At 39.6% G+C, this 23,317-nt stretch overlaps 1 protein-coding gene across 1 annotated transcript in view; it reads left to right on the top strand.

Moving 5' to 3' along the window:
• Positions 1–312: 312 nt before the first annotated feature.
• Positions 313–23,317, top strand: part of TSNAX (translin associated factor X) — a 40,517-nt gene continuing 17,512 nt past the window's right edge. Inside the window, exons 1-4 of the mRNA XM_025850748.2 lie at positions 313–500; positions 966–1,070; positions 3,373–3,487; positions 6,185–6,315. Coding sequence (XP_025706533.1) covers positions 485–500; positions 966–1,070; positions 3,373–3,487; positions 6,185–6,315 — 367 coding nt within the window. The 5' untranslated portion in view covers positions 313–484. The remainder of the gene's footprint in view (positions 501–965; positions 1,071–3,372; positions 3,488–6,184; positions 6,316–23,317) is intronic.

The raw sequence follows: 23,317 nt of genomic DNA, 5'->3' as shown, positions 1-23,317 counted from the left end.
CGCAGGCGAACTACAACCCCCATTACTCCCCGCGCGGAAGGCTGGGTCCACGCGGAGGGAACGTGGGGGTGTTCCAAGGCTGCCTTGAGGGGGGGGATGAAAATCACGTACATCTTCCGCCGCTTTTCTACCTTCACACAGGCCTCTCCTCCATCATCTGTTTTATCAACAGAGCGTGCAATGAAGCGTGTAGAGTCGCTCTGTCTTCAGGCGCAGCAGAGGGCAGGCACGACGACGGCGCGGGCGCGAGGTCCCCGGGCCGCGCGCGGGGCGGAGTCAGTGGCGGTGGGGCCGGGGGGCAGGCCGGAAGTGTGCGAGGGCGGAGGAAGAGGCGTGAGTGGTTGCGGGCGCACGCTTCCGGCCAGTGCGTCGACGTCGGCCGGCTGCAAAGGGGTCCTCGGCAGGCTCTCCGGCCGGCACCTTACGCATTCTGCTGGTTCCAAGGCCCTCAGTCTCCGTTCATCTCGCAGTAGGCCGTGACGACATGAGCAGCAAAGAAGGTGGCGTCCTCAGCGGCCCTGGGCGTTATTTATTCAGAGGGGGCGGATCTCCATCCATTTTGTTGGATTTTACACTTCTCTTCACCCTTGAGGGATGCCCTCTTCCCATACAGGCTCCGGGGCGGCAGCCCCAGTGATTTCCCGGCCACATTGGTCGTCTTTACACCTCGCCTTTTTTTTTTTTTTTAAATCCTCGAGCTGTGTTTTTTTAATCTTAGTTCGGTAATTGCTCCACCTTGTGCCAGATCAGGGAAGCCATTGGTGGAGCCCCGGGTGAGGTGAGCTTAAGGTTTGGGGAAAAAAAAGGCAGGGCTGTTGTTCTGCCAGTCCGCTGAGAGAGCCTCTAAGGCGAGGGCCCCGTGGGCGCTGGTTTGAGAGAAAGGAAGGGGTTAGCGGACCTTAGGTTTTGTCAACTCTTGATGGTGGAAGTGTCCTATCCAACTTTTTTCTCCTTCTCTACGTAAGGATCAGGAGGGTTCAGGAAAAGGAAGCATGACAATTTCCCACATAACCAGAGAAGAGAAGGGAAGGATGTTAATTCATCTTCACCTGTGATGTTGGCCTTCAAATGTAAGTTCTCTGTAATGGAAGTTGGCGAAGGGAAGAGAACGAAAGAGGTTGTAGCAAGGATAATTTAGACATGTTGTGCACACAAAAAAAGTCCGTCAGAATGTGAGATGTGCCTGTGTGACTCTTTTTTACTTTTCTTGGAGGTTTTGCTCTGGTGCTGGGTCTGCCATTAAAGTCGAGATCACTCAAGTGTTGACTTTTTTTTATTACAGTTCTACAGGTAAACATTAGTTAACATCCGAAATGCCACATAACTAAAAATTACTGTGTACCCGGTATACAAATATGTATCAGCTGTGTATGTCAGGTATATATACACGCACATATATTTAATTAGTTAACTTTTAGGCATGTATTGGTTTTGTTTCCTGAACTAGACTTTTGAAGACCGGGATTACAATTTTTGTTTTGACTGTAACACTTTGCACAGAGTGGGAACTCATCTATTAGTAAATCATATACATGTTACATATGCACTATACATATATAATGTGTATGTGTGTGTATATGTGTTACTGACAGTCCTCCTTTTAACTTGGTCAAGTTGCTCCTTATTTCAAAACAAAACATAAAACAGAATTCTCCTTCCTGTCATCCTGGATCCACCTTCCTGTACCTTATGGTTTCTGTGGTTCAGGAACCTGAGAATGCCTGAGCTGTTGATTCTAACTCCCACTTATCTGAAGGCTGGATTGGGGCTGGAGCATCCACAGCAATTGACAAGTTAGGCCATCTGCCAACAACCAGCTCTCAGTCCTCACATGGAGCCCCCCCATCGTGCTACTTGAGTGTCCTAATGTCATGGCATCTAGCTTCTCCGGTCAGCAAGGGGGAAACCACAATCTCCTTATGTCCTGATCATAATACATGGTCGCTTTTGCTACATTCTCTTAGAAATGAGGCAATTTAAAAACTGCTTCATGTTTAAAGGGAAGGGAATTAGGTTCCACCCTTTGAAGGGAGTCTTAAATAATTCCTGGGCACGTTTTAAAACCACGGCACCTACAGTGATCTTCAGAGGTATAAGACAACTTGTAATTGAGAGTATTGATAAAATTGTATACGCAGTGGAGAAAATGCAGTGGGCCAAGTATTCCCTACCCTTATACTCTGACACACCTCATACAGAGCAGCTGTTTCCAAGCATATGTTGCTTTTGTATGTTTCTGTTTGCCTTTTCACACATAGTTCTTTAAGCTCGAAATTGCTTCTAAATTGCTGCCCCCATTGTCTGGTGAACTATGGTTTTCTTCATGACCTAGCTCAACTTCCTTGGAAGCTGTTTTGATTTTTCTCTCAAGCAAGTTTATTGACGGACGTTGCATTTATTCATTATCCATTCATCCATTTAGTTATGAAATTTATTGAGCATCTACTCTAGAATGTGTTAGTAGTAAACAAGAAAAAGGTGGTTCCTGCTTTCCTGAACCTTTACATATATTTATTATGTATTTTATTTATTTGTTTACATCTTTGTCTTTCACTGGACTATGCTCCTTGAGGATAGGAATTGTCTTATTTAACTTTGTATTTATAGTATCTAATTCACAATGGTCATTAATGCTTAAAATAATGAAAGCTTTTGATAGCCTTTAAGTATTAGGCAAAATCCCAGCTTAATTATCTCAGTAATAAAAGAGCAGATGTATTTGATTCTTGTCAACCTGTTAATTTGGTTAATAGTTTATTCAAGTTCTGGATTTTTTTAATTCATGCAAAATACATCTCTGTACTCCCTATAGGACAGGCAGTTTGCTAGGTCTTTGGCATGGCGATGCTTCTGAAAGAAAGTGGTGACTAATTAAGAGTTAAGTGGTTTATGGGTATTTCAGTCACTGGGGCTTAGAAATTCAGAAAATGTCCTTAAAAGTTATAAACTTTTAATTAAAAAAAATCCAGGTTTTTTTGGGGAGAGATAATATTGCATGTGGTCGGATGATTTTAAAAAAGTTATGTAACTTACATAGTTGGAAGTAATTTTTGTAAGTCTCCTGTGATAATTCTATGATAACGATCTCATGTTTACTAGATGAGGTTTTTTTGTTTGTTTGTTTGTTTTTAACAATATATACATCTTACTGTGAGGCTGTGAGTGGTAAAACCCAGTTAAAGCATACCTGTGTTTAAAGAGAATATTTTGGTTACTAGCAGTCTTTGATTTCCAGGTACTTTAAAAATAAATGAGATGATATGCTCTTCATTTTTATAGAGTAAGTAAGAGTTGCTTTATTGTGCATAACAGTGTTGTCTGATAGGCTTGAAGCATAGAATATGCATGCTTATAGTTGTAATAATGTGTTAGCATTTCAGCAGGAACTTGATGCAAGACATGACAAATATGAGAGACTTGTGAAACTTAGTCGGGATATAACTGTTGAAAGTAAAAGGACCATTTTTCTCCTCCACAGGATTACAAGGTGAGTAAATATCTTAAAAGTTTGTTACAGTTGCATACAGTTTGATATGTATTATATATGTATTTTGTAATGCTTTATACCTCAGTGGACAGTAACTTACTGTTAGAATATTCCATGATTTATTCTATGAACCCTGGGATCAGAAGAAGTTAGCAGCAAGTAGATTTTTTTTTTTTTTTAAGAGAGCCAGCCAGCATGAGCTGAGGGGGAGGGGAAAGAGGAGAGGGAGAGAGAGAATCTTAAGCAGGCTCCATGCGCACTGTAGAGCTAATGTGGGCTCAGTCCCACAATCCTGAGATCATGACCTGAGCCAAAAATCAAGAGTCCTAAGTGGACTAAGCCACTTAGCATCCCAGTGGCAAGTAGATTTTAAGAATAAATATTTTAATCAGTATAGGAAGGGAAAGTTCCTATTTTCAGAGCAGCTAGGGATTTTGTGTTAAGATCACTCAGTGATACAGGTGTTGTTTGTGAAAATATTAAATTTCTAATGGTTTATTAGAGCCTGTTAAAGCTTTACTAGTTGATAACATGCAGAATTTTATATTAGATCAGTGTTGAAATCTGCTTTATTTATCTTCCTATTCATTGTTCAACTCATTGCAATCTGCTTTTCTGCCTCACAACTTTTGAAATTGCCCAGTTACTCTCATATTGCTAAATCTAGCGCATACTCTTCTTATTTTACATTTTTTTAGCATCTGTACTATTGACTGCTTAATTCTTCTTTAGAACTTCCTTTTCCTTCCGCTCTGAAGCATCTTTTCTTTGAAATTTCTTTCTGTAAGATTATTTTATTTTATTTTTCTATGTAGGCTCTATATATATCCTGGATTCCTTGGTTGCAAATAAAAGAAACCAGCTTATGAGGCACCTAGTGGCTCAGTTGGTTAAGTGTCCAACTCTTGGTTTTGCCTCAGGTCGTGCTCTCGTGGTCAGGCGATCGAGCCCCATGTTGGGCTCTGCACTCAGGGTGGAGTCTGCTGGAGATCCTCTACCTCTGACCACCCCCCCTCCCCTGCTCATGTGCGTACATGTTCTCTCTCAGATAAATAAATTAAAAAAAAAAAAACAACCAGCTTAAACTACCCTAAGCAGAAGAGGGAAATGAATTATAGAGATTCAGGAATATCTTATGAATGCAGCTAGGTATCTTTATCTTCCATCTTTGCTTTGTGTTTGCTTCCTATTTCATTTAATTGGCTTTCTTTGCTTCTCTGTTTTACATGAGCTTAGAAGGTGCCCACCCGGTGAATAACTCCCAAAGAGAGACTCTTGTTAAAAATTACAAATGCCTCTAGAAGGATTTACAGTATATATCTTATAAAGTGTTTAAGGAAGTCCAGATATAATTTATCATCTTTTTATTATTAAAAATATCACTGGGGGCACGGTGGTGGCCCAGTCAGTGAAGCCTCTGCCTTTGGCTCAGGTCATGATCTCCGGGTTCTGGCATCGAGCCCCGCATCGGGCTCCCTGCTGAGCGGGGAGCCTGCTTCTCCCTTCCTCCTCTCCCTGCTTGTGCTCTCTCTCACTGTCTCTCTCTATCAAATGAATGAATAAAATCTTTAAAAAAAATATTACTGAAGTATTCTAGTCACTCATTTACAACTTTTAAGATAATGTGCTAATAGTTTAGTTTTTATTCTATTTTATTTATTTTATTCTATTAAGTAGAAGTGAATTTGCCATACATAGATTTACTGGAATGTGGCACTGTTAACTTTGTTTTATCTTACCTGACTCTAAAATTAGTTTTTGCTTGTTTTTTTAATGAATTCTCAGCTTATATTACAGAAAGATTTTAAGTTATTCTTGAACTTGAGCTTGTATTATGTAAAGAAGCAACACTGTTTCGACTAATTATGAACACTTTTTCAATACAAATTGCAATTTTGTTATTTTTTTTTACAATTTGATTCTTTTTTTTTTTTTAAAGATTTTATTTATTTATTTGACAGAGAGAGACACAGCAAGCGAGAGAGAACACACACAAGCGGGGGAGTGGGAGAGGGAGAAGCAGGCTTCCCGCTGAGCAGGGAGCCTGATGCGGGGCTCGATCCCAGGACCCTGGGATCATGACCTGAGCCGAAGGCAGACGCTTAATGACTGAGCCACCCAGGCGCCCCTACAAATTGCAATTTTAAAAGAATTGATATTAGTATTCAGCAGTTTAAAGAAATAATAGAACTGTGATGGGATCTTAATATTTTAGAAAAAGCCATGTTATTGTGTAAAGTCATCTTTTAAGTATTTCTCCATCAAAAACAATACATTGTTATTATAGTAAACTTAGGAAGTAATAGTCTTTAGGAAAATAATAAATTGTATAAAAGTAAAGATACTGAATGAAATAAGTCAGTCATAATACTCAGCTACTGTAAGTGGGCAGATTTCATATTTTATACACATATTTTATATATATACATATATATATATATATTTTTTTAAAGCTCTGTGCCCAATGTGGTGCTTGAACTCCTGCCCCTGAGATTAAGAGTCGCATGCGCTACCAACTGAGCCAGCCAGGCACCCCTGATTTTACATATTTTTAATAAAATATAATTGTGGTTTTGAGTTAGAAGTATCCAGATACAATATTTATTTAGCTCTGTGTTCATTGGTGTTTAGATCATTTCAGTTTTTCACTAAAGCATCTGGCTGATATTCTAAAAGTTCCCAATATCTTGATTATAGTGCTCCTGATACGGAAGAGATATTGACTGATTCAGAAATTAAATTGGATGGTGTTAGACAAAAGATATTGCAAGTAGCCCAAGAGCTCTCAGGAGAAGACATGCATCAATTTCATAGAGCCATTACTACAGGTAAGTGTAGGTTCATTTCAGTGGTAACGTTAAAAAAAAAAACAATAGCAACAGTGTGTTACATGATTAATGTGTGAGTTGCATGAATTTTAATTGACACTTGGTGAAATGTTATTGGCTTTAAAAATTGGGACTTTGGAATAATAATATAAAGATAATCCAAAAACGTTTAATTGGCTTTATTATTTCAATTATGTAGAATAGTCATTGATAGATTTTAATAAAGTCATTGAAAAAACAGACCTAACAGAATGAACTTTATTCTTGATTGTGTAGGGTGTATTCAGACAGGGCACATCTCATTTCCCACTGTGGGTATATCTCACTGGTGGTTCTGAGTTTCAATTTAAGTAGGCTTATAAAAGAGAATATATTGCCTAGCCAGGTGGACCCAGCATCTCATAGTGTGACTCCATACTGGAATTTTAGGATAGTACTGGGTTTTATATAAACACAAATCACTTTATATATATACACAAATCGGTCACATAAATATTTAAAGTGCTTGGTTCTTTTCATCCTTTTCTTAATGTGAATTCATTGACAGGAGAGATACTATATAATTCAAAAAGATAAAGTCAAAGGTGGATTCATATTTATAGAAGAATGTGAAAGTTCTGTTTCTATCATATAGCTGATTCCACTGAACTCAGGGCATTTCATCATGAGGGATGAGTTTATGTGGTACCTGCTCAGTGTGTCCGGTTTTAGTGTGAACATTTATAATTTCAACTTGTTTTTCAGAAATGTCAACCTGTAGTATGTTTAAATGTCTTTTGTTGTTGTTGCTCAGTAATTATATATATAGTTGACCCTTGAACAATGGGTCAGGACTACGGGTGCTGACTCCTCACACAGCCAAATATCTACATAAACTTTTGACTCCCCCAAAACTTAACTACCAATAGCCTCCTATTGACTGGAAGTGGTACTGATAATATGAACAGTCTGTTAACATGTTATTTTTTTTTTTTTAAGATTTTATTTATTTGACAGATAGACACAGCAAGAAAGGGAACACAAGCAGTGGGAGTGGGAGAGGGAGAAGCAGGCTTCCCGCGGAGCAGGGAGCCTGATGCAGGGCTCGATCCCAGGATCATGAGATCATGACCCAAGCTGAAGGCAGTCGCTTAACTGACTGAGCCACCTAGGTGCCCCTAAAACAAGCCTCTTGAAGGAAACATGAGAATATCTTCGTGATCTTGTAGTAGAAAACGTTTTTTTTGAAATGACACTAACATTAACTGATAAAGGAAAAATGGATCATTTGGATTTCATTAAAATTAAGACATCATTTATCAGAAGACATCATTAAAGTGAAAAGGCAAGCTGAAGTCTGAAGAGAAGACACACACATACCTTGGATAAAGGACTCACATAGAGAAAAATAAAGAATTCCTACAAATCAACAAGAAGACATGCAATTTTAAAAATTGGACAGGGGTGCCTGGCTGGCTCAGCAGGCAGAGCTTGTGATTCTTGATCTCTGGGTCATGAGTTCGAGCCCCATGTTGGGTGTAGAGATTACTTTAGAAAAAATGGACAAAAAACTTCAACGGGGCCTCAGAATAAATATTCATACAGCTAATAAGCGTATGAAAAGGTGCTGAGCATATTCACTAGAGTCATGCAAAGTAAAGCCAAATGAGATGCCATTTACTCACCTGCAAGATTAAATTATAAATATGAGTGACAATACCATTTTAAAAAGTTTTGGCAGTATTTAGCTAAAAATATGTGTCTACTGCATGATCCCTTTTGGGGATGTACCCAATAGTGAGGCTCATGTCACCAAAAGACATATGCAAGAAAGCTGGTAACAGCTGTAGTGATAATATCCTAAAACTGAAAAATGACCCAAGATGTCCATCAACAGGAGGATGGATAAATTATGGTGTATTTGTATGTGTAATAACTACGTAGCAATAAAAAATGATAAGCATGCATACCAGCAAATATGAGTATCACATACATTCTGTTGGGCAAAATAAGCGGACACAAAGGAGTGTCTGCTGTTAATTCCATTTAAGTGACGTTCAAAAAGAGGCAAAATTAATATAAGGAGTTAAAAGGCAGGATAGTGGTTACCTGGGAGTGGAGGTTGGGGGCAGGTGTTATTGATTAGAGGCATGAAGGAACCTTCTGGAGTGATAAAAATGTTTTGTACTTTTAGCTGGGTGATGTTAAATAGTGTACACATAGTAAAAATTCACTGAGTTACGTATTTAAGATTTATACAATTTAAATAAATTATGACTTTTTAAATTTTTTATTGTTATGTTAATCACCATACACTACATCATTAGTTTTGATGTAGTGTTCCATGATTCATTATTTGCGTATAACACCGAGTGCTCCACGCAGAACGTGCCCTCTTTAATACCCATTACCAGGCTAACCCATCCCCCCACCCCCACCCCTCTAGAACCTTCAGTTATTCAGAGTCCGCCCTCTCTCATGGTTCCTCTCCCCCTCCGATTTCTCCCCCTTCATCCTTCCCCTCCTGCTATCTTCTTTTTTTTTTCTTAACATATATTGCATTATTTGTTTCAGAGGTATAGGTCTGTGATTCAACAGTCTTGCACAATGCACAGCGCTCACCATAGCACATACCCTCCCCAGTGTCTGTCACCCAGCCACCCCATCCCTCCTAAACCACCCCCACTCCAGCAACCCTCAGTTTCTTTCCTGAGATTAAGAATTCCTCATATCAGTGAGTTCATATGATACATGTCTTTCTCTGATTTATTTCACTGAGCATAACACCCTCCAGTTCTATCCACGTCCTTGCAAATGGCAAGATCTCATTCCTTTTGATGGCTGCATAATATTCCATCGTGTATGTGTGTGTGTGTGTGTGTGTGTGTGTGTGTGTGTGTGTGTGTATATGTATATATATCTCACATCTTTATCCATTCACCTGTCGATGGACATCTTCACTCTTTCCACAGTTTGACTATTGTGGACATTGTTGCTATAAACATCAGGGTGCACATACCCTTTGGATCCCTACGTTTGTATCTTTGGGGTAAATACCCAGTAGTGCAATTGCTGGGTCATAGGGTAGCTCTATTTTCAACTGTTTGAGGAACCTCCATACTGTTTTCCAGAGTGGCTGCACCAGCTTGCATTCCCACCAACAGTGTAGGAGGGTTCCCCTTTCTCCACATCCCCGCCAACATCTGTCGTTTCCTGACTTGTTATTTTTAGCCATTCTGACGGGTGTGAGGTGGTATCTCATTGAGGTTTTGATTTGGATTTCCCTGATGCCGAGCGATGTTGAGCACTTTTTCACGTGTCTGTTGGCCATTTGGATGTCTTCTTTGGAAAAAAGTCTGTTCATGTCTTCTGCCCATTTCTTGATTGGATTATTTGTTTTTAGGGTATTGAGTTTGATAAGTTCTTTATAGATTTTGAATACTAGCCCTTTATGTGATATGTCATTTGGAAATATCTTCTCCCATTCTGTTGGTTGTGTTTTCGTTTTGTGGACTGTTTCCTTTGCTGTGCAAAAGCTTTTTATCTTGATGAAATCCCAATAGTTCATTTTTGCCCTTGCTTCCCTTGCCTTTGGCGATGTTTCTAGGAAGAAGTTGCTCCGGCTGAGGTCGAAGAGGTTGCTGCCTGTGTTCTCCTTTAGGATTTTGATGGACTCCTGTCTCACATTTAGGTCTTTCAACCATTTGGACTCTATTTTTGTGTGCGGTGTAAGGAAATCGTCCAGTTTCATTGTTCTGCATGTGGCTGTCCGATTTTCCCAACACCATTTGTTGAAGAGACTGTCTTTTTTCCATTGGACATTCTTTCCTGCTTTGTCAAAGATTAGTTGACCATAGCATTGAGGGTCCATTTCTGGGCTCCTGATTCTGTTCCATTGATCTATGTGTCTGTTTTTGTGCCAGTACCATACTGTCTTGATGATGACAGCTTTGTAATAGAGCTGGAAGTCCAGAATTGTGATGCCGCCAGCTTTGCTTTTCTTTCTCAACCTTCCTCTGGCTATTCAGGGTCTTTTCTGGTTCCATACCAATTTTAGGATTATTTGTTCCATTTCTTTGAAAAAAGTGGATGGTATTTTGATGGGGATTGCATTGAATGTGTAGATTGCTCTAGGTAGCATGGACATCTTCACAATATTTGTTCTTCCAATCCATGAGCATGGAACGTTTTTCCATTCCTTTGTGTCTTCCTCAATTTCTTTCATGAGTATTTTATAGTTTTCTGAGTACAGATCCTTTGCCTCTTTGGTTAGATTTATTCCTAGGTATCTTATGGTTTTGGGTGCAGTTGTAAATGGGATCGACTCCTTGATTTGTCTCTCTTCTGTCTTGTTGGTGTATAGGAATGCCACTGATTTCTGTGCATTGATTTTATATCCTGCCACTTGACTGAATTCCTGTATGAGTTCTAGCAGTTTTGGGGTGGAGTCTTTTGGGTTTTCCACATAAAGTATCACATCATCTGCAAACAGTGAGAGTTTGACTTCCTCTTTGCCGATTTGGATGCCTTTGATTTCTTTTTGTTGTCTAATTGCTGTGGCTAGGACTTCTAATACTATGTTGAATAGCAGTGGTGAGAGTGGACATCCCTGCCGCGTTCCTGACCTTAGGGGGAAAGCTCTCAGTTTTTCCCCATTGAGAATGATATTTGCTGTAGGTTTTTCATAGATGGCTTTTATGATACTGAGGTATGCACCCTCTATCCCTATACTCTGAAGAGTTTTGATCCAGAAAGGATGCTGTACTTTGTCAAATGCTTTTTCTGCATCTGTTGAGAGGATCATATGATTCTTGTTCTCTCTTTTGTTAATGTATTGTATCACGTTGATTGATTTGCAGATGGTTGAACCATCCTTGCAGCCCGGGGATAAATCCCACTTGGTCGTGGTGAATAATCCTTTTAATGTACTGTTGGATCCTATTGGCTAGTATTTTGGTGAGAATTTTTGCATCCATGTTCATCAAGGATATTGGTCTGTCATTCTCCTTTTTGATGGGGTCTTTGTCTGGTTTGGGGATCAAGGTAATGGTGGCCTCATAAAACAAGTTTGGAAGTTTTCCTTCCATTTTTATTTTTTGGAACAGTTTCAGGAAAATAGGTATTAATTCTTCCTTAAATGTTTGGTAGAATTCCCCTGGGAAGCCATCTGGCCCTGGGATCTTGTTTGTTGGGAGATTTTTGATGACTGCCTCAATTTCCTTAGTGGTTATAGGTCTGTCAGATTTTCTGTTTCTTCCTGGTTCAGTTTTGGTAGTTGATACATCTCTAGGAATGCATCCATTTCTTCCAGGTTATCTAATATGCTGGCATAGAGTTGCTCATAATATGTTCTTTATTTTATTTTATTTATTTATTTGACAGAGAGAGACACAGCAAGAGAGGGAACACAAGCAGGGGGAGTGGGAGAGGGAGAAGCAGGCTTCCCATGGAGCAGGGAGCCCAATGCGGGGCTCGATCCCACGGCCCTGGGATCATGACCTGAGCCAAAGGCAGATGCTTGATGACTAAGCCACCCCGGTGCCCGCTCATAATATGTTCTTATAATTGTTTGTATTTCTTTGCTGTTGGTTGTGATCTCTCCTCTTTCATTCATGATTTTGTTGATTTGGATCATTTCTCTGTTCTTTTTGATAAGTCTGGCCAGGGGTTTATCAATCTTGTTAACTCTTTCAAAGAACCAGCTCCTGGTTTCGTTGGTCTGTTCTAGTGTTCTTTTGGTTTCTAGTTCATTGATTTCTGCTCTCATCTTTATTATTTTTCTTCTCCTACTGGGGTTAGGCTTTATTTGCTGTTTTTTCTCTAGCTCCTTTAGGTGTAGGGTTAGGTTGTGTATTTGAGACCTTTCTTGTTTCTTGAGAAAGGCTTATATTACTATATACTTTCCTCTCAGGACTGCCTTTGCTGCATCCCAAAGATTTTGAACAGTTGTGTTTTCATTTTCATTGGTTTCCATGAATTTTTTTAATTCTTTAATTTCCTGGTTGACCCATTCATTCTTTAGTAGGATGCTCTTTAGCCTCCATGTATTTGAGTTCTTTCTGACTTTCCTCTTGTGATTGACTTCAGTTTCAAAGTATTGTGGTCTGAAAATATGCAGGAAATACTCCCAATCTTTTGGTACCGGTGGAGACCTGAATTGTGACCTAGGATGTGATCAGTTCTGGAGAATGTTCCATGGGCACTAGAGAAGAATGTGTATTCCGTTGCTTTGGGATGGAATGTTCTGAATATGTCTGTGAAGTCCATTTGGTCCAGTGTGTCATTTAAAGTCTTTATTTCCTTGTTGATGTTTTGCTTAGATGATCTGTCCATTTCAGTCAGGGGGGTGTTAAAGTCCCCCACTATTATTGTATTGTTGTCAATGTGTTTCTATGCTTTTGTTATTAATTGCCTTATATAATTGGCTGCTCCCATGCTAAGGGCATAGATATTTACAACTATTAGATCTTCATGTTGGATAGACCCTTTAAGTAGGATATAGTGGCCTTCCTCATCTCTTATTACAGTCTTTGTTTTAAAATCTAATTTGTCTGATATAAGGATTGGCACCCCAGCTTTCTTTTGGTGTCCATTAGCATGGTAAATGGTTTTCCACCCCCTCACTTTCAATGTGGGGGTGTCTTTTGGTCAAAATGAGTCTCTTGCAGACTGCATATGGATGGGTCTTGTTTTTTAATCCAATCTGATAGCCTGTGTCTTTTGATTGGGGCATTGAGCCCATTTACATTCAGGGTAACTATTGAAAGATATGAATTTAGTGCCATTGTATTGCCTGTAAGGTGACTGTTACTGTATATCGTCTGTGTTCCTTTCTGATCTATGCTGCTTTTAGGCTCTCTTTGCTTAGAGGACCCCTTTCAATATTTATTGGAGGGCTGGTTTCGTGTTTGCAAATTCCTTTAGTTCTTGTTTGTCCTGGAAGCTTTTTATCTCTCCTTCTATTTTCAGTGACAGCCTAGCTGGATATAGTATTCTTGACTGCATAGTTTTCTCATTTAGTGCTCTGAATATATCATGCCAGTCCTTTCTGGCCTGCCAGGTGTCTGTGGATAGGTCTGTTGCCAGTCTAATGTTTCTACCATTGTAGGTTACATATCTCTTCTCCTGAGCTGCTTTCAGGATTTTCTCTTTGTCTCTGAGACTCGTAAGTTTTACTATTAGATGTCGGGGTGTTGACCTATTTTTATTGTTTTTGAGAGGGGTTCTCTGTGCCTCCTGGATTTTGATGCCTGTTTCCTTACCCACATTAGGGAAGTTCTCTGCTATAATTTGCTCCAATATACCTTCTGCCCCTCTCTGTCTTTCTTCTCTTTCTGGGATCCCAATTATTCTAATGTTGTTTTGCCTTATAGTATCGCTTATCTCTCGAATTCTGCCCTCGTGTTCCAGTAGTTGTTTATCTCTCTTTTTCTCAGCTTCTTTATTTTCCATCATTTTATCTTCTATATCGCTGATTCTCTCTTCTGCCTTATTTATCCTAGCAGTTAGTGCCCCCATTTTTGATTGCAGCTCATCAATAGCCTTTTGATTTCGACTTGGTTAGATTTTAGTTCTTTTATTTCTCCAGAAAGGGTTTCTCTAATAACTTCCACGCTTTTTTCAAGCCCAGCTAGTATCTTTAAAGTCATGAATCTGAACTCTTGGTCCGACATTGTACTAATGTCCGTATTGAGTAGGTCCCTGGCAGACAGTACTACCTCTTGTTCTTTTTTTTTTTTTTTAAAGATTTTATTTATTTATTTGAGAGAGAGAGAATGAGAGACAGAGAGCACAAGAGGAAAGAGGGTCAGAGGGAGAAGCAGACTCCCCGCCGAGCAGGGAGCCCGATATGGGACTCGATCCCGGGACTCCGGGATCATGACCCGAGCCGAAGGCAGTCGCTTAACCAACTGAGCCACCCAGGCGCCCCTCTTGTTCTTTTTGTTGTGGTGATCTTTTTCGTCTTGTCATTTTCTCCAGAGGAGAAGAGATGAATGAGAGAACAAAATGCTAATGGGGTAACAACGTCCCCAGAAAATATACTCTAATCAAATCAGAAAAGACCTGAAACAAGGGGAAAAGAAAGGGAAAGAAAGAAAAAAGAAAGAGAAAAAAAGAAAAAAAAAAAAGATAAAAACAAAACAACAGAACAAAAAAAAAAAACAGAATATGATCAAATATGATCAGGCTGGTGCATAGATCAGTGCCACACACTAGATTTTGGGTGTATTTTCGTCTGTTAGAAGAAAGTGTCTCCCAAAATTTTAAAGAAAGAAAGACTTATATATGTACAAAATAAGGGTTGATACGATGAAAGGATGGAATATGAGTGTAAAGATGAAAATTATAAAAAATTTTATAAAAGGAATTGGTACGATAAGTTGTTTGAAAAAAGAAAAGAGGATTTAAAAAAAAAAGGAAAGAAAGAAAGAAAAAAGGGAGAGAATGTGATCAGGCAGGAGTCTAAAACAAAGCCATACACTAGAGATTTAGGGTATATTTTGATCTGTTAGAAGAAAGTATCTCAAAATTATATTTATTTATTTTTTAAAGATTTTATTTATTTTATTTGAGAAAGCGATAATGAGAGAGTATGAGAGGGAAGAGGGTCAGAGGGAGAAGCAGACCCCCTGCTGAGCAGGGAGCCCAATGTGGGACTCGATCCTGGGACTCCAGGATCATGACCTGAGCTGAAGGCAGTTGCTTAACCAACTGAGCCACCCAGGCGCCCTATCTCAAAATTTTAAAGAGGGAACAATATATATATATATATATATGCCAAAAATAAGGGTAACTACTATGAAGGGATAGATTATGAGTCTAAAAATGAAATTAAAAATGTTTTTTTTTAAAAAAGGGATTGATAAGATGTTGGTTGAAAAAGGGAAAAAGAAAAATAAAAAAAAAAAAGGACAGTTAAAAAAAATTAACATTGAAAGACTAAAGAATCATGGTAAAAAAGTCATGAGTTCTATGTGCAGTATTCCCCTTTCGCTGGAGTTCTGCCTTTCTCCTTGAGCAGTAAACTTGGTCTTGGCTGGCTGTTCTTGCTGATCTTTTGGGGGAGCGGCCTGTTGTCGTGGTTCCCAAATGTCTTTGCCGGAGGTGGAATTGCCCTGCCCTTTCCTGGTAAATTCCCCGCCCTTTCCTGGTCTGGTCTAAGCAATCTGCTCGGGTTTGCTTTCGGGAGCTTTTGTTCCCTGCAAGCTTTCCGTACAGCTTTGGGGGCTGAGAGTGAAAATGGCGGCCTCCTAATCTCTGCCCTGGAGAGCCGAGACCTTGGGGCCCCGCCCCTCAGTGTGCCCCCAGAGAAAAGCAGTCACTCCCGTCTCCCCGGTCTCCGGCAGCAGTCCTTGCTCACCCGGCTTGTGACCGAGCGTTTCTATCTCTGGCACCCGACCCCGTGTGGAGTCTCCAAACCCAGCAGAAACCTGCGGTGTGCTCTCATGCCGCTCCTCCTGGTGGAGGAAGGGGAGTCTCCCCGGATCTGCCACTTGTTGGGTCCCTGCTGAGGAGCAGTGGCCCGACTGGGCCATGGATCACGGTTTATGGCAACCCCGAGCTGAGAGCCCACCCCTCGGCTCCGTCTCTGCAGCCGGCTTCCCCGCTCCAATATCTGGGAGCTCTGCCGCACTCAGGCACCCCCGGTCTTTCTGTGACCCTGAGGGTCCTGAGACCACAGTGTCCCGCGAGGGTTCCGCCCCCCGCTTAGCCACTGGAGCGACGTCCCTCAGTGGAGCCAACTTCTAAAATTTCCGATTTTGTGTCCGCTGCTCTATCACTTGCCAGAAGTGGCCGACGGAGGCCCCCTCCCCTGCCGTCTATCCTCCCGAATATCGCCTTGGATTCACTTCCCCGAACGTCCTACCTTCCAGAAAGCGGTCGTTTTTCTGTTCAGAGAGTTGTTACTATTCTTTTCTTCGATCTCCTGTTGAGTTCTTAGGTGTTCAGAATGGTTTGATCCCTATCCAGCTGAATTTCTGAGACCGGACGAAATCCAGGTCCCCTACTCCTCTGCCATCTTGGTCTGCCAGTTATACCTCATTTTTTTTTTTCACAAAGTCACTATTGACAAATTCTTAGTTCCTTTTTCTAGAGCAGTTCTTTGTATCAGGAGATCATATCAATAATCTCTTTGTGGTTTAGGGGTGCCTGGCTGGCTTAGAAGAGCCTGTGACTCTTGATCTTGGGGTTGGGAGTTCGAGACCCACATTGTGTGTAGAGATTAGTTAAATAAATAAAACTTAAAAAAAAAATCTCTTCATGGCAGTCTTGTGGTGAAAATAAATGCCATGTTTAGTGAAAATAGCTATGCCATTTGTATTGATGACATTCTTTGTCAGAATCCTTTTGGTGAGGTTTCTCTTGGGTACCCTGACATTTGTAGTTGTTAGGCAGGGCAGATAATGTTTTTTGTTTTGTTTTGGTTAGATTTCATTTATTTATTTGACAGAGATAGAGAGTGAGTATGCGCACAAGCAAGGGGAGTGGCAGGCAGAGGGAGAGGGAGAAGCAGGTTCCCCGCTGAGCACAGAGGCTGAGGTTCTTGAGCAAAGGCAGATGCTTTACCCACTGAGCTACCCAGGCATCCCATGGGGCAGATAATGTTTGTGGCAATGTTTGCCTTGTTCTATTTGATCTCCTGAGATTTTTATCTGCCTCTTCTAGTGGAAGTGGATTGGGAAGGAGGTAAGCTTGAATATCCAGCACATTTCCCTTTGTCAGTTCTCAGGGTTGACTGGAATCCAGAAGTGGCATTTTTAGGCTGCAGGTATGTTATAGATCTTTTCAGGGATATAGATCAGGGGCAGTGGTATTGGGGTGCCTGGTTAGACTTGGTCGGAAAAGCATGTGGCTCTTGATCTCAGGCTCCTGAGTTCGAGCCCCATGTTGGGAGTAGAGATTACCTAAAAAAAAAAAATTCAATAAACAGGAGCAGTGGTGTTTATCATTTGTTGATATGTGAGTATTATACTGCCATGAGGAGTCCCAGTGATGTATTGCTATTATTCCACCCTGAGAGCTGGAGTAGTAGCTTAAACCATACTAGCGACAGATCCATGGCCGACTTAAATTTCAGTCAGAGTGGTCCTGCCATGTATAAATAGGTATGCGTGTATAATCCAAAGGGCTACTGGGTGGTGGAATAGGTGGTGGGGAGCAAGTTGGATCTCTCAGTTTCTAGAAAGTCCTTGATCTGAAGAAGCAGTATGGTCTGAATGTCTTACTGCCTCTACAGCTTCTAAGTGTCCTATTAACTTGGATAACTAAAGCCAAGAGTTTGAATAACTTCCATAAGCTTGATCATTTTTTTGTTACATCATGCAATAAGCTTATCTTGTAAAAGTTCATGGCAATGTAATACATATAATAAAAGCTGGCTACAGTAGTCTTCACTTTTGACTTCAGTCCATGCTTAAAACTTTTGTACTTCTGTAAGAACTGGTATATTTTCCTCACAATGTTGGTGCTTTGTCATATGATGATGTGTTTCGATTAAACTTCTCAATTCCATATTAGTTCAAGGTTAAGCCCTACTAATCCTGATAACTTAAAGTTCTGGTGGGATAGCATAGACTTGCTTTATTTCGCCCAGTAATCTATTTTGTATGTTCTTCATCAATGAGTAAAGTGTAAGGAAAGACTTGAAACAAGAGTGAGAACCATATAGATAGTGACATGAAAAGAAACCTAGAACGTTGCACTTGGCTTTTAGAACAAAACAGAGAAATGAAGAAAAAAGATAAAAGGGACATTTCATTGAGTCAATAGAATGTTTCTTAAGTCAGGAAGGAGACAATGGACTCTTGGAAAGAGTTTAGATAGGGCATTAATAAAATGGAAGCAGTCTTCAGATTTTCCCTCTTCAATGTATCATTGAGGATTATTTGAAGCATCAATTCCATTTTAGGCCTTCATCCATTTTTTGTAAGTTTTTTGGAGATTGCCTACTCAGGGGTTAAAAATTTAAGGATTCCTTGAATCTCACTTTTCTGTAGTTAAGTCCTTAAAATAAAATGAGATTCTTTAAGCCAAAGCAATAAAGTTGTTTTTTTCTTAAAGTTAAGGAATAAAGCAGTTAAATACAGAGGTAACTTGGACTTAAAATTTTGCTGACAGGTATTTTGTTTGATAAAATAAGATTACTTATAATTAGAGTAGCATTAACAATATGATGTTTATGAATAGCTTGCTGCTTGTAATTGTTAAATGCTTGTTTTGGTGTTACTCCAAATAGTTGTTCTTTTGACTTGAAGATAAAACAATTCTGGCATTGAACTAAAGGAGTTCTGTGCTTTTCCTCATTAAGAATAGTGCTAATGGCACGCAGAGCATTTCCCTAAGGGATACTTGTGTGAGCTCAAACGTTGAGTATCCTCCTAATAATTGAACAACAACAAAAAGTTAGGTCTGTTTTCTACACATTTCTTATCAGAGTAGATTACAGATTGTCCCAAGGGATGGTTAAACAAATGAACGAATAATTAGTTGCTTGAAATAAGTCACTTAAAAAAATGCTGGGTTCTTGTCATGTTTTTGTTTTGTGTTTTTCTCTTGTTGAAAAATTAACAGTTGGGGGAAAATGTTCTCCATCTCAAAAAAAATTTTTTTTGTTTAGTTTATATCACTCTGATAATGATAAAAATTGTCATTTAATTTTGAGACATTTTGGTGTACATAACTAAGTTCAGACCCTAACTAATATTTTAATTCTCCTATTCAGGACTGTGAATGATGGGTTAAGTGGATGTTTGGGGCCGTTTGGGGCCAGTTAAGGATTTTTTTTTTAAGCTGTTGTTCTTTATGACCTTTGTAATATCCCTAAGTTATAGATATTCTTACTGCTAAATAAGTGGGAAAATTGAGTTACACAGGAGTTAAGCAACTTGCCCAAGATAAGCTAGTAAAGTGGTACCATTGGTTTCTTACCATATGGATTTAATTTATGTATTGACTTTAGAACCTACCTAACTCCTAGTAAAGGCTTAATCTTGCTTTAAGTCCCCTTCCCCCAATATTAGGGTTTTCTTTACAAACCCAGCACACATTATAGCTCTTATGTTGCTCCTTTTGTCCATAGCACTTAAAACCTTCTGACACACTATGTAGTTTCTTTATATATTATATTGTCTCTCTTTCTTGTATTAGAATGTGGATTCTACAAGTCTCTACAGATTTTGTTGTTCACTGATGTGTCCCAGACACATAACAGATGTTTGATAAATGTCGAAAGAATGAAAAACAAAACTGTTTTAGAAGGGCTTTTATTTTTTTGTTCAACCAAATCCTTTATCTGATGATTTGCTTTTGCAAATTTTTATTTGACTTTTTTTGTTCCTTCCAAAAGAAAACGTGTTTCCAGTGGCTATTACTTATATATGATAGTAGAAACAGGATCGGTATTAATATTTAGGAAATTCTAAACTTAATTATGTCAGTACAGAGAGATTTGATACAGGTTCAGCCTATTAGCAAAATTTAGAAGGCTCACTGAGAAAATGAACTAGGATACGAAGAGTCATAAGCCTTTGGAATGATAGTGAGAAGAATTTAGTGAAGGGAAAGATATAGCTGAAAATTGAATTTATCTGATTATGTATGAGATTCAGTATGCCAGAGATGTTATGATAAAGCTAAAAACTGAAACAGATTAATAAACCATGACATTTTGGTGGCTTAACAAAACAGGAGTTGTTTCTCACTTTAAAGTCCAGGCTTTGTGATGGTAGTTTGCACGTGCTCTGCCAGCTTATTCAGGGACCCAGGATCATGGGGCTCTGGTATTATCAATACATGGTTTCCAAGTATTGGAATGCCCCATGGATTAGGGCATCAAAATCAAGCCGGTGGGTTGTGGGAAAGAAGAATGCAGGGTGATGCCTGAGGTTTTTGTGGGCCAGCCCTACAAAAGGTGGATCATGTCTGCCCACATTTTATTGGCCAGTCATGTGGCCACATCTAACTTCAAGGGAGAATGAGAAATATGGTCTCTTCCTGTGCCAAGGATAATGAAATATGTTTGGTGAATAGTCAGTTTTTCTCTGCCCAGTATGGCAATTTGATGTCCATTTGCTTTAGTGGAAATTCCAGGTGATGCGTGGAAATTCCATCATATGCGTGATGATGGATTTAAAATTTTTTTCTGAATGTATTTTAATTTTTTTTGAAAACATTCATTTTACCTAATTTGAGAATAATTTTATAACTGAAAGAATGGTTAGAGGATACCTAGTCCTGCTACCTCATTTTCTAAATGAGTTTAGTGATGGTATTGGAATTGAAATCTGATTTATTTCATCTGCTCTGATACATTTTCTGCTAGACCACCTCTTCTCTGATAGCTAGTATTTAGTGCTTTTTCCTGTAATTGTTTTTTCCAAAGCCAAAGGCTTTTACTTGACTATCTCAGATCCTGTATTTGGTTGAAGACACTTGTACTTCCATTAATTTTATCTATACATGTAAGTAAAATAGATAGTTTAAATTTGCATTTAAATGTGAGATGGTTCAGTAGACATTTTTCCTGACTATTTTAATCACAATTTAGGGGCGCCTGGGTGGTTCAGTCAGTAAAGCATCTGCCTTCGGCTCAGGTCATGATCCTGAGGTCCTGGGATTGAGCCCTATGTTGGGCTCTTTGCTTGGCGGGAAGCCTGCTTCTCCCTCTCCCTCTGCCTGCTGCTGCTCCGCCTGCTTGTTCTCTCTCTGTCAAATGGGTGAATAAAATCTTTTAAAACAAGATCACAATTTAATAAGTGTATATGTTGTGGGGCGCCTGGGTGGCTCAGTCGGTTAAGCGTCTGCCTTCAGCTCAGGTCATGATCCCAGAGTCCTGGGATCGAGCCCCGCATCGGGCTCCCTGCTCGGCGGGAAGCCTGCTTCTCCCTCTCCCACTCCCCCTGCTTGTGTTCGCTCTCTCGCTGTGTCTCTATCTGTCAAATAAATCTTTAAAAAAAAAAAAGTGTATAGGTTGTAGTGCAAACCCCTGTGGTGAATAGTATGACTATGAGATCTGGGTTACAAAAACTCTATTTGTAAACATTCTTTTAGATAAATGTCTGATTCGTACAACTTAGACTGTCCAAGTATGAGGTCTTCTAGTTTCTCTTTTCACCTTTGAACATTCCTATTTTCTGATATCCTGTTTGAGAAAGCTACTTTTTTGAGCTGAGGTCTGTCAGTTGATAAGGATGGAGCTAAGTAGGGAACATGGAAGAGACAGCTTCTTGCTTAATTTTGTACAAAGGCACCAAGTCAAAGAGCATCTTATTCCACGACAAACTATTTTAATTTAATATGCCTTAATAGGATAAACAGTAGTATTCTGTTAATATAATTTGCCATTACTTAGTTTTTAAAATTTTATTATTTATTTATTTTTTTAAAGATTTTATTTATTTGACAGAGAGACACAGCAAGAGAGGGAACACAAGCAGGGGGAGTGGGAGAGGGAGAAGCAGGCTTCCCGTGGAGCAGGGAGCCCGATGGGGGGCTCTGTCCCAGGACCCTGGGGTCATGACCTGAGCCAAAGGCAGATGCTTAACAACTGAGCCACCCAGGTGCCCCTGCCGTTACTTAGAATTATAGTGCATGTTGGGCTAGGGTAACATTTCAAAAGAACGGCCTCTTTTAATGTGAGTTAATACACTGCAAAGAAAACAGTAACAGAAAAATCACTGATTTATTTAAAGAAGTTAGAAAATGTTGTCTAACAAAAATTAATCACCTTCATTCTTTTTTTTTTAAGACAAATGATGGCAAATGCATTGTGAGCTTTATTTTTCCAAAGATAATGCCTTCATTCTTATTTTAATTATTCTCATTTCAGTTTAATTCAACAGTTTCAGAGGGCCCTTGTCCAGACACATTATTTCGTATAAATCCCGCAGTGTAGGTAGATGTCTGTTCTTCACAAATAGGAAATTGAAGTGTGGTAAAGTTAATAAATGACCTTAGTTCACACAGCTAATGAGACTGAGTTAGCTTTTGAACCTCATTTCAGGTCTGCCTTTCTTTTATGCCATTCTCGTATTTTATTTGGAGGAGGGCTAGAGGCAGGGAGGTAAGGAGGCGTGGTGGTCATTCTAGGTGTGACATGAATTAGAGCCTCCAGGTTGGTGTTAGCAATGTGGATGGAAAGGGAAGAACATACTTAGAGGATATGGTTTTTTAAAATGTGCAAGAGAAAGGAAATAGTCTCAGGACAACCTTTAGGTTTCTGGTTTGGCTAGCTGGTTGAATGGGCATGTTATTTAAGAGAAGAAAACTGGAAGATGGAATGGGTTTTGGGATGATTAATTGGAAATTATGGGGCATCCAAGTAGCTGCCTAATAGGCAATTGGATATATGGGTCTGGAGAACTGATAATACAATACAGGACTGATCTTCACTTACAGCCTTAGAGTCATCAGCTTATCAGCTGCTGTTGGGTTTATACACATGAATAAAATTGTCCAAGGAGAGCCTAGGGTGAGAAGAAAGAGACTGGGTCCTGTGGAACTTTAAAGGGAATAGAATATTTGATGGAATAAGATCCCAGAAGAACCAGGAGAGGGTGGGATCCAGAGCTTAGATGGATTGACAGGCCTTATAGGAGAGGAAAGCCACCTCTTCGGAGATGGGCAGTTAAGGGTGGATATAGAGGTAGGCAGTGGAGGAAATTTTTGCTTGATATCTCTCTTTTTCTGTTGTGTGCTAAAGGAAAAAGTATGGGAGGTGAGGCAGTGGTTTGGAATTGATGGGAGACTGGAGATAAGAGAAGGACTGTGAAGGGAGTGGGGGGTCAGAACTTAACTAGGGACATTTATTGTGATTGTTAATCATTTCTGAAAGTTTACCTGATGAGTAAATTTGATCTTTTCTGTATAACAGTAGGAGTGAATGAGATAGAAAGTTAGATGAATTTGTGGTTAGTGTTTTGCTAATTAGTTGCAGCAGGATGACAATGGGAGAAGTAGCTCAATAAACTAATACGGCCATTTTGGTGGTTAAAAGAATACCTCTGTGTCTGTTGGTAAGTAG

Source organism: Callorhinus ursinus, unplaced genomic scaffold (assembly GCF_003265705.2).
Source record: "Callorhinus ursinus isolate GAN/ISIS: 27379988/994484 unplaced genomic scaffold, GSC_fseal_2.0 scaffold32, whole genome shotgun sequence".
Classification (NCBI taxonomy): domain Eukaryota; kingdom Metazoa; phylum Chordata; class Mammalia; order Carnivora; family Otariidae; genus Callorhinus; species Callorhinus ursinus.
This window is presented reverse-complemented; position numbering and strand designations above follow the sequence as displayed.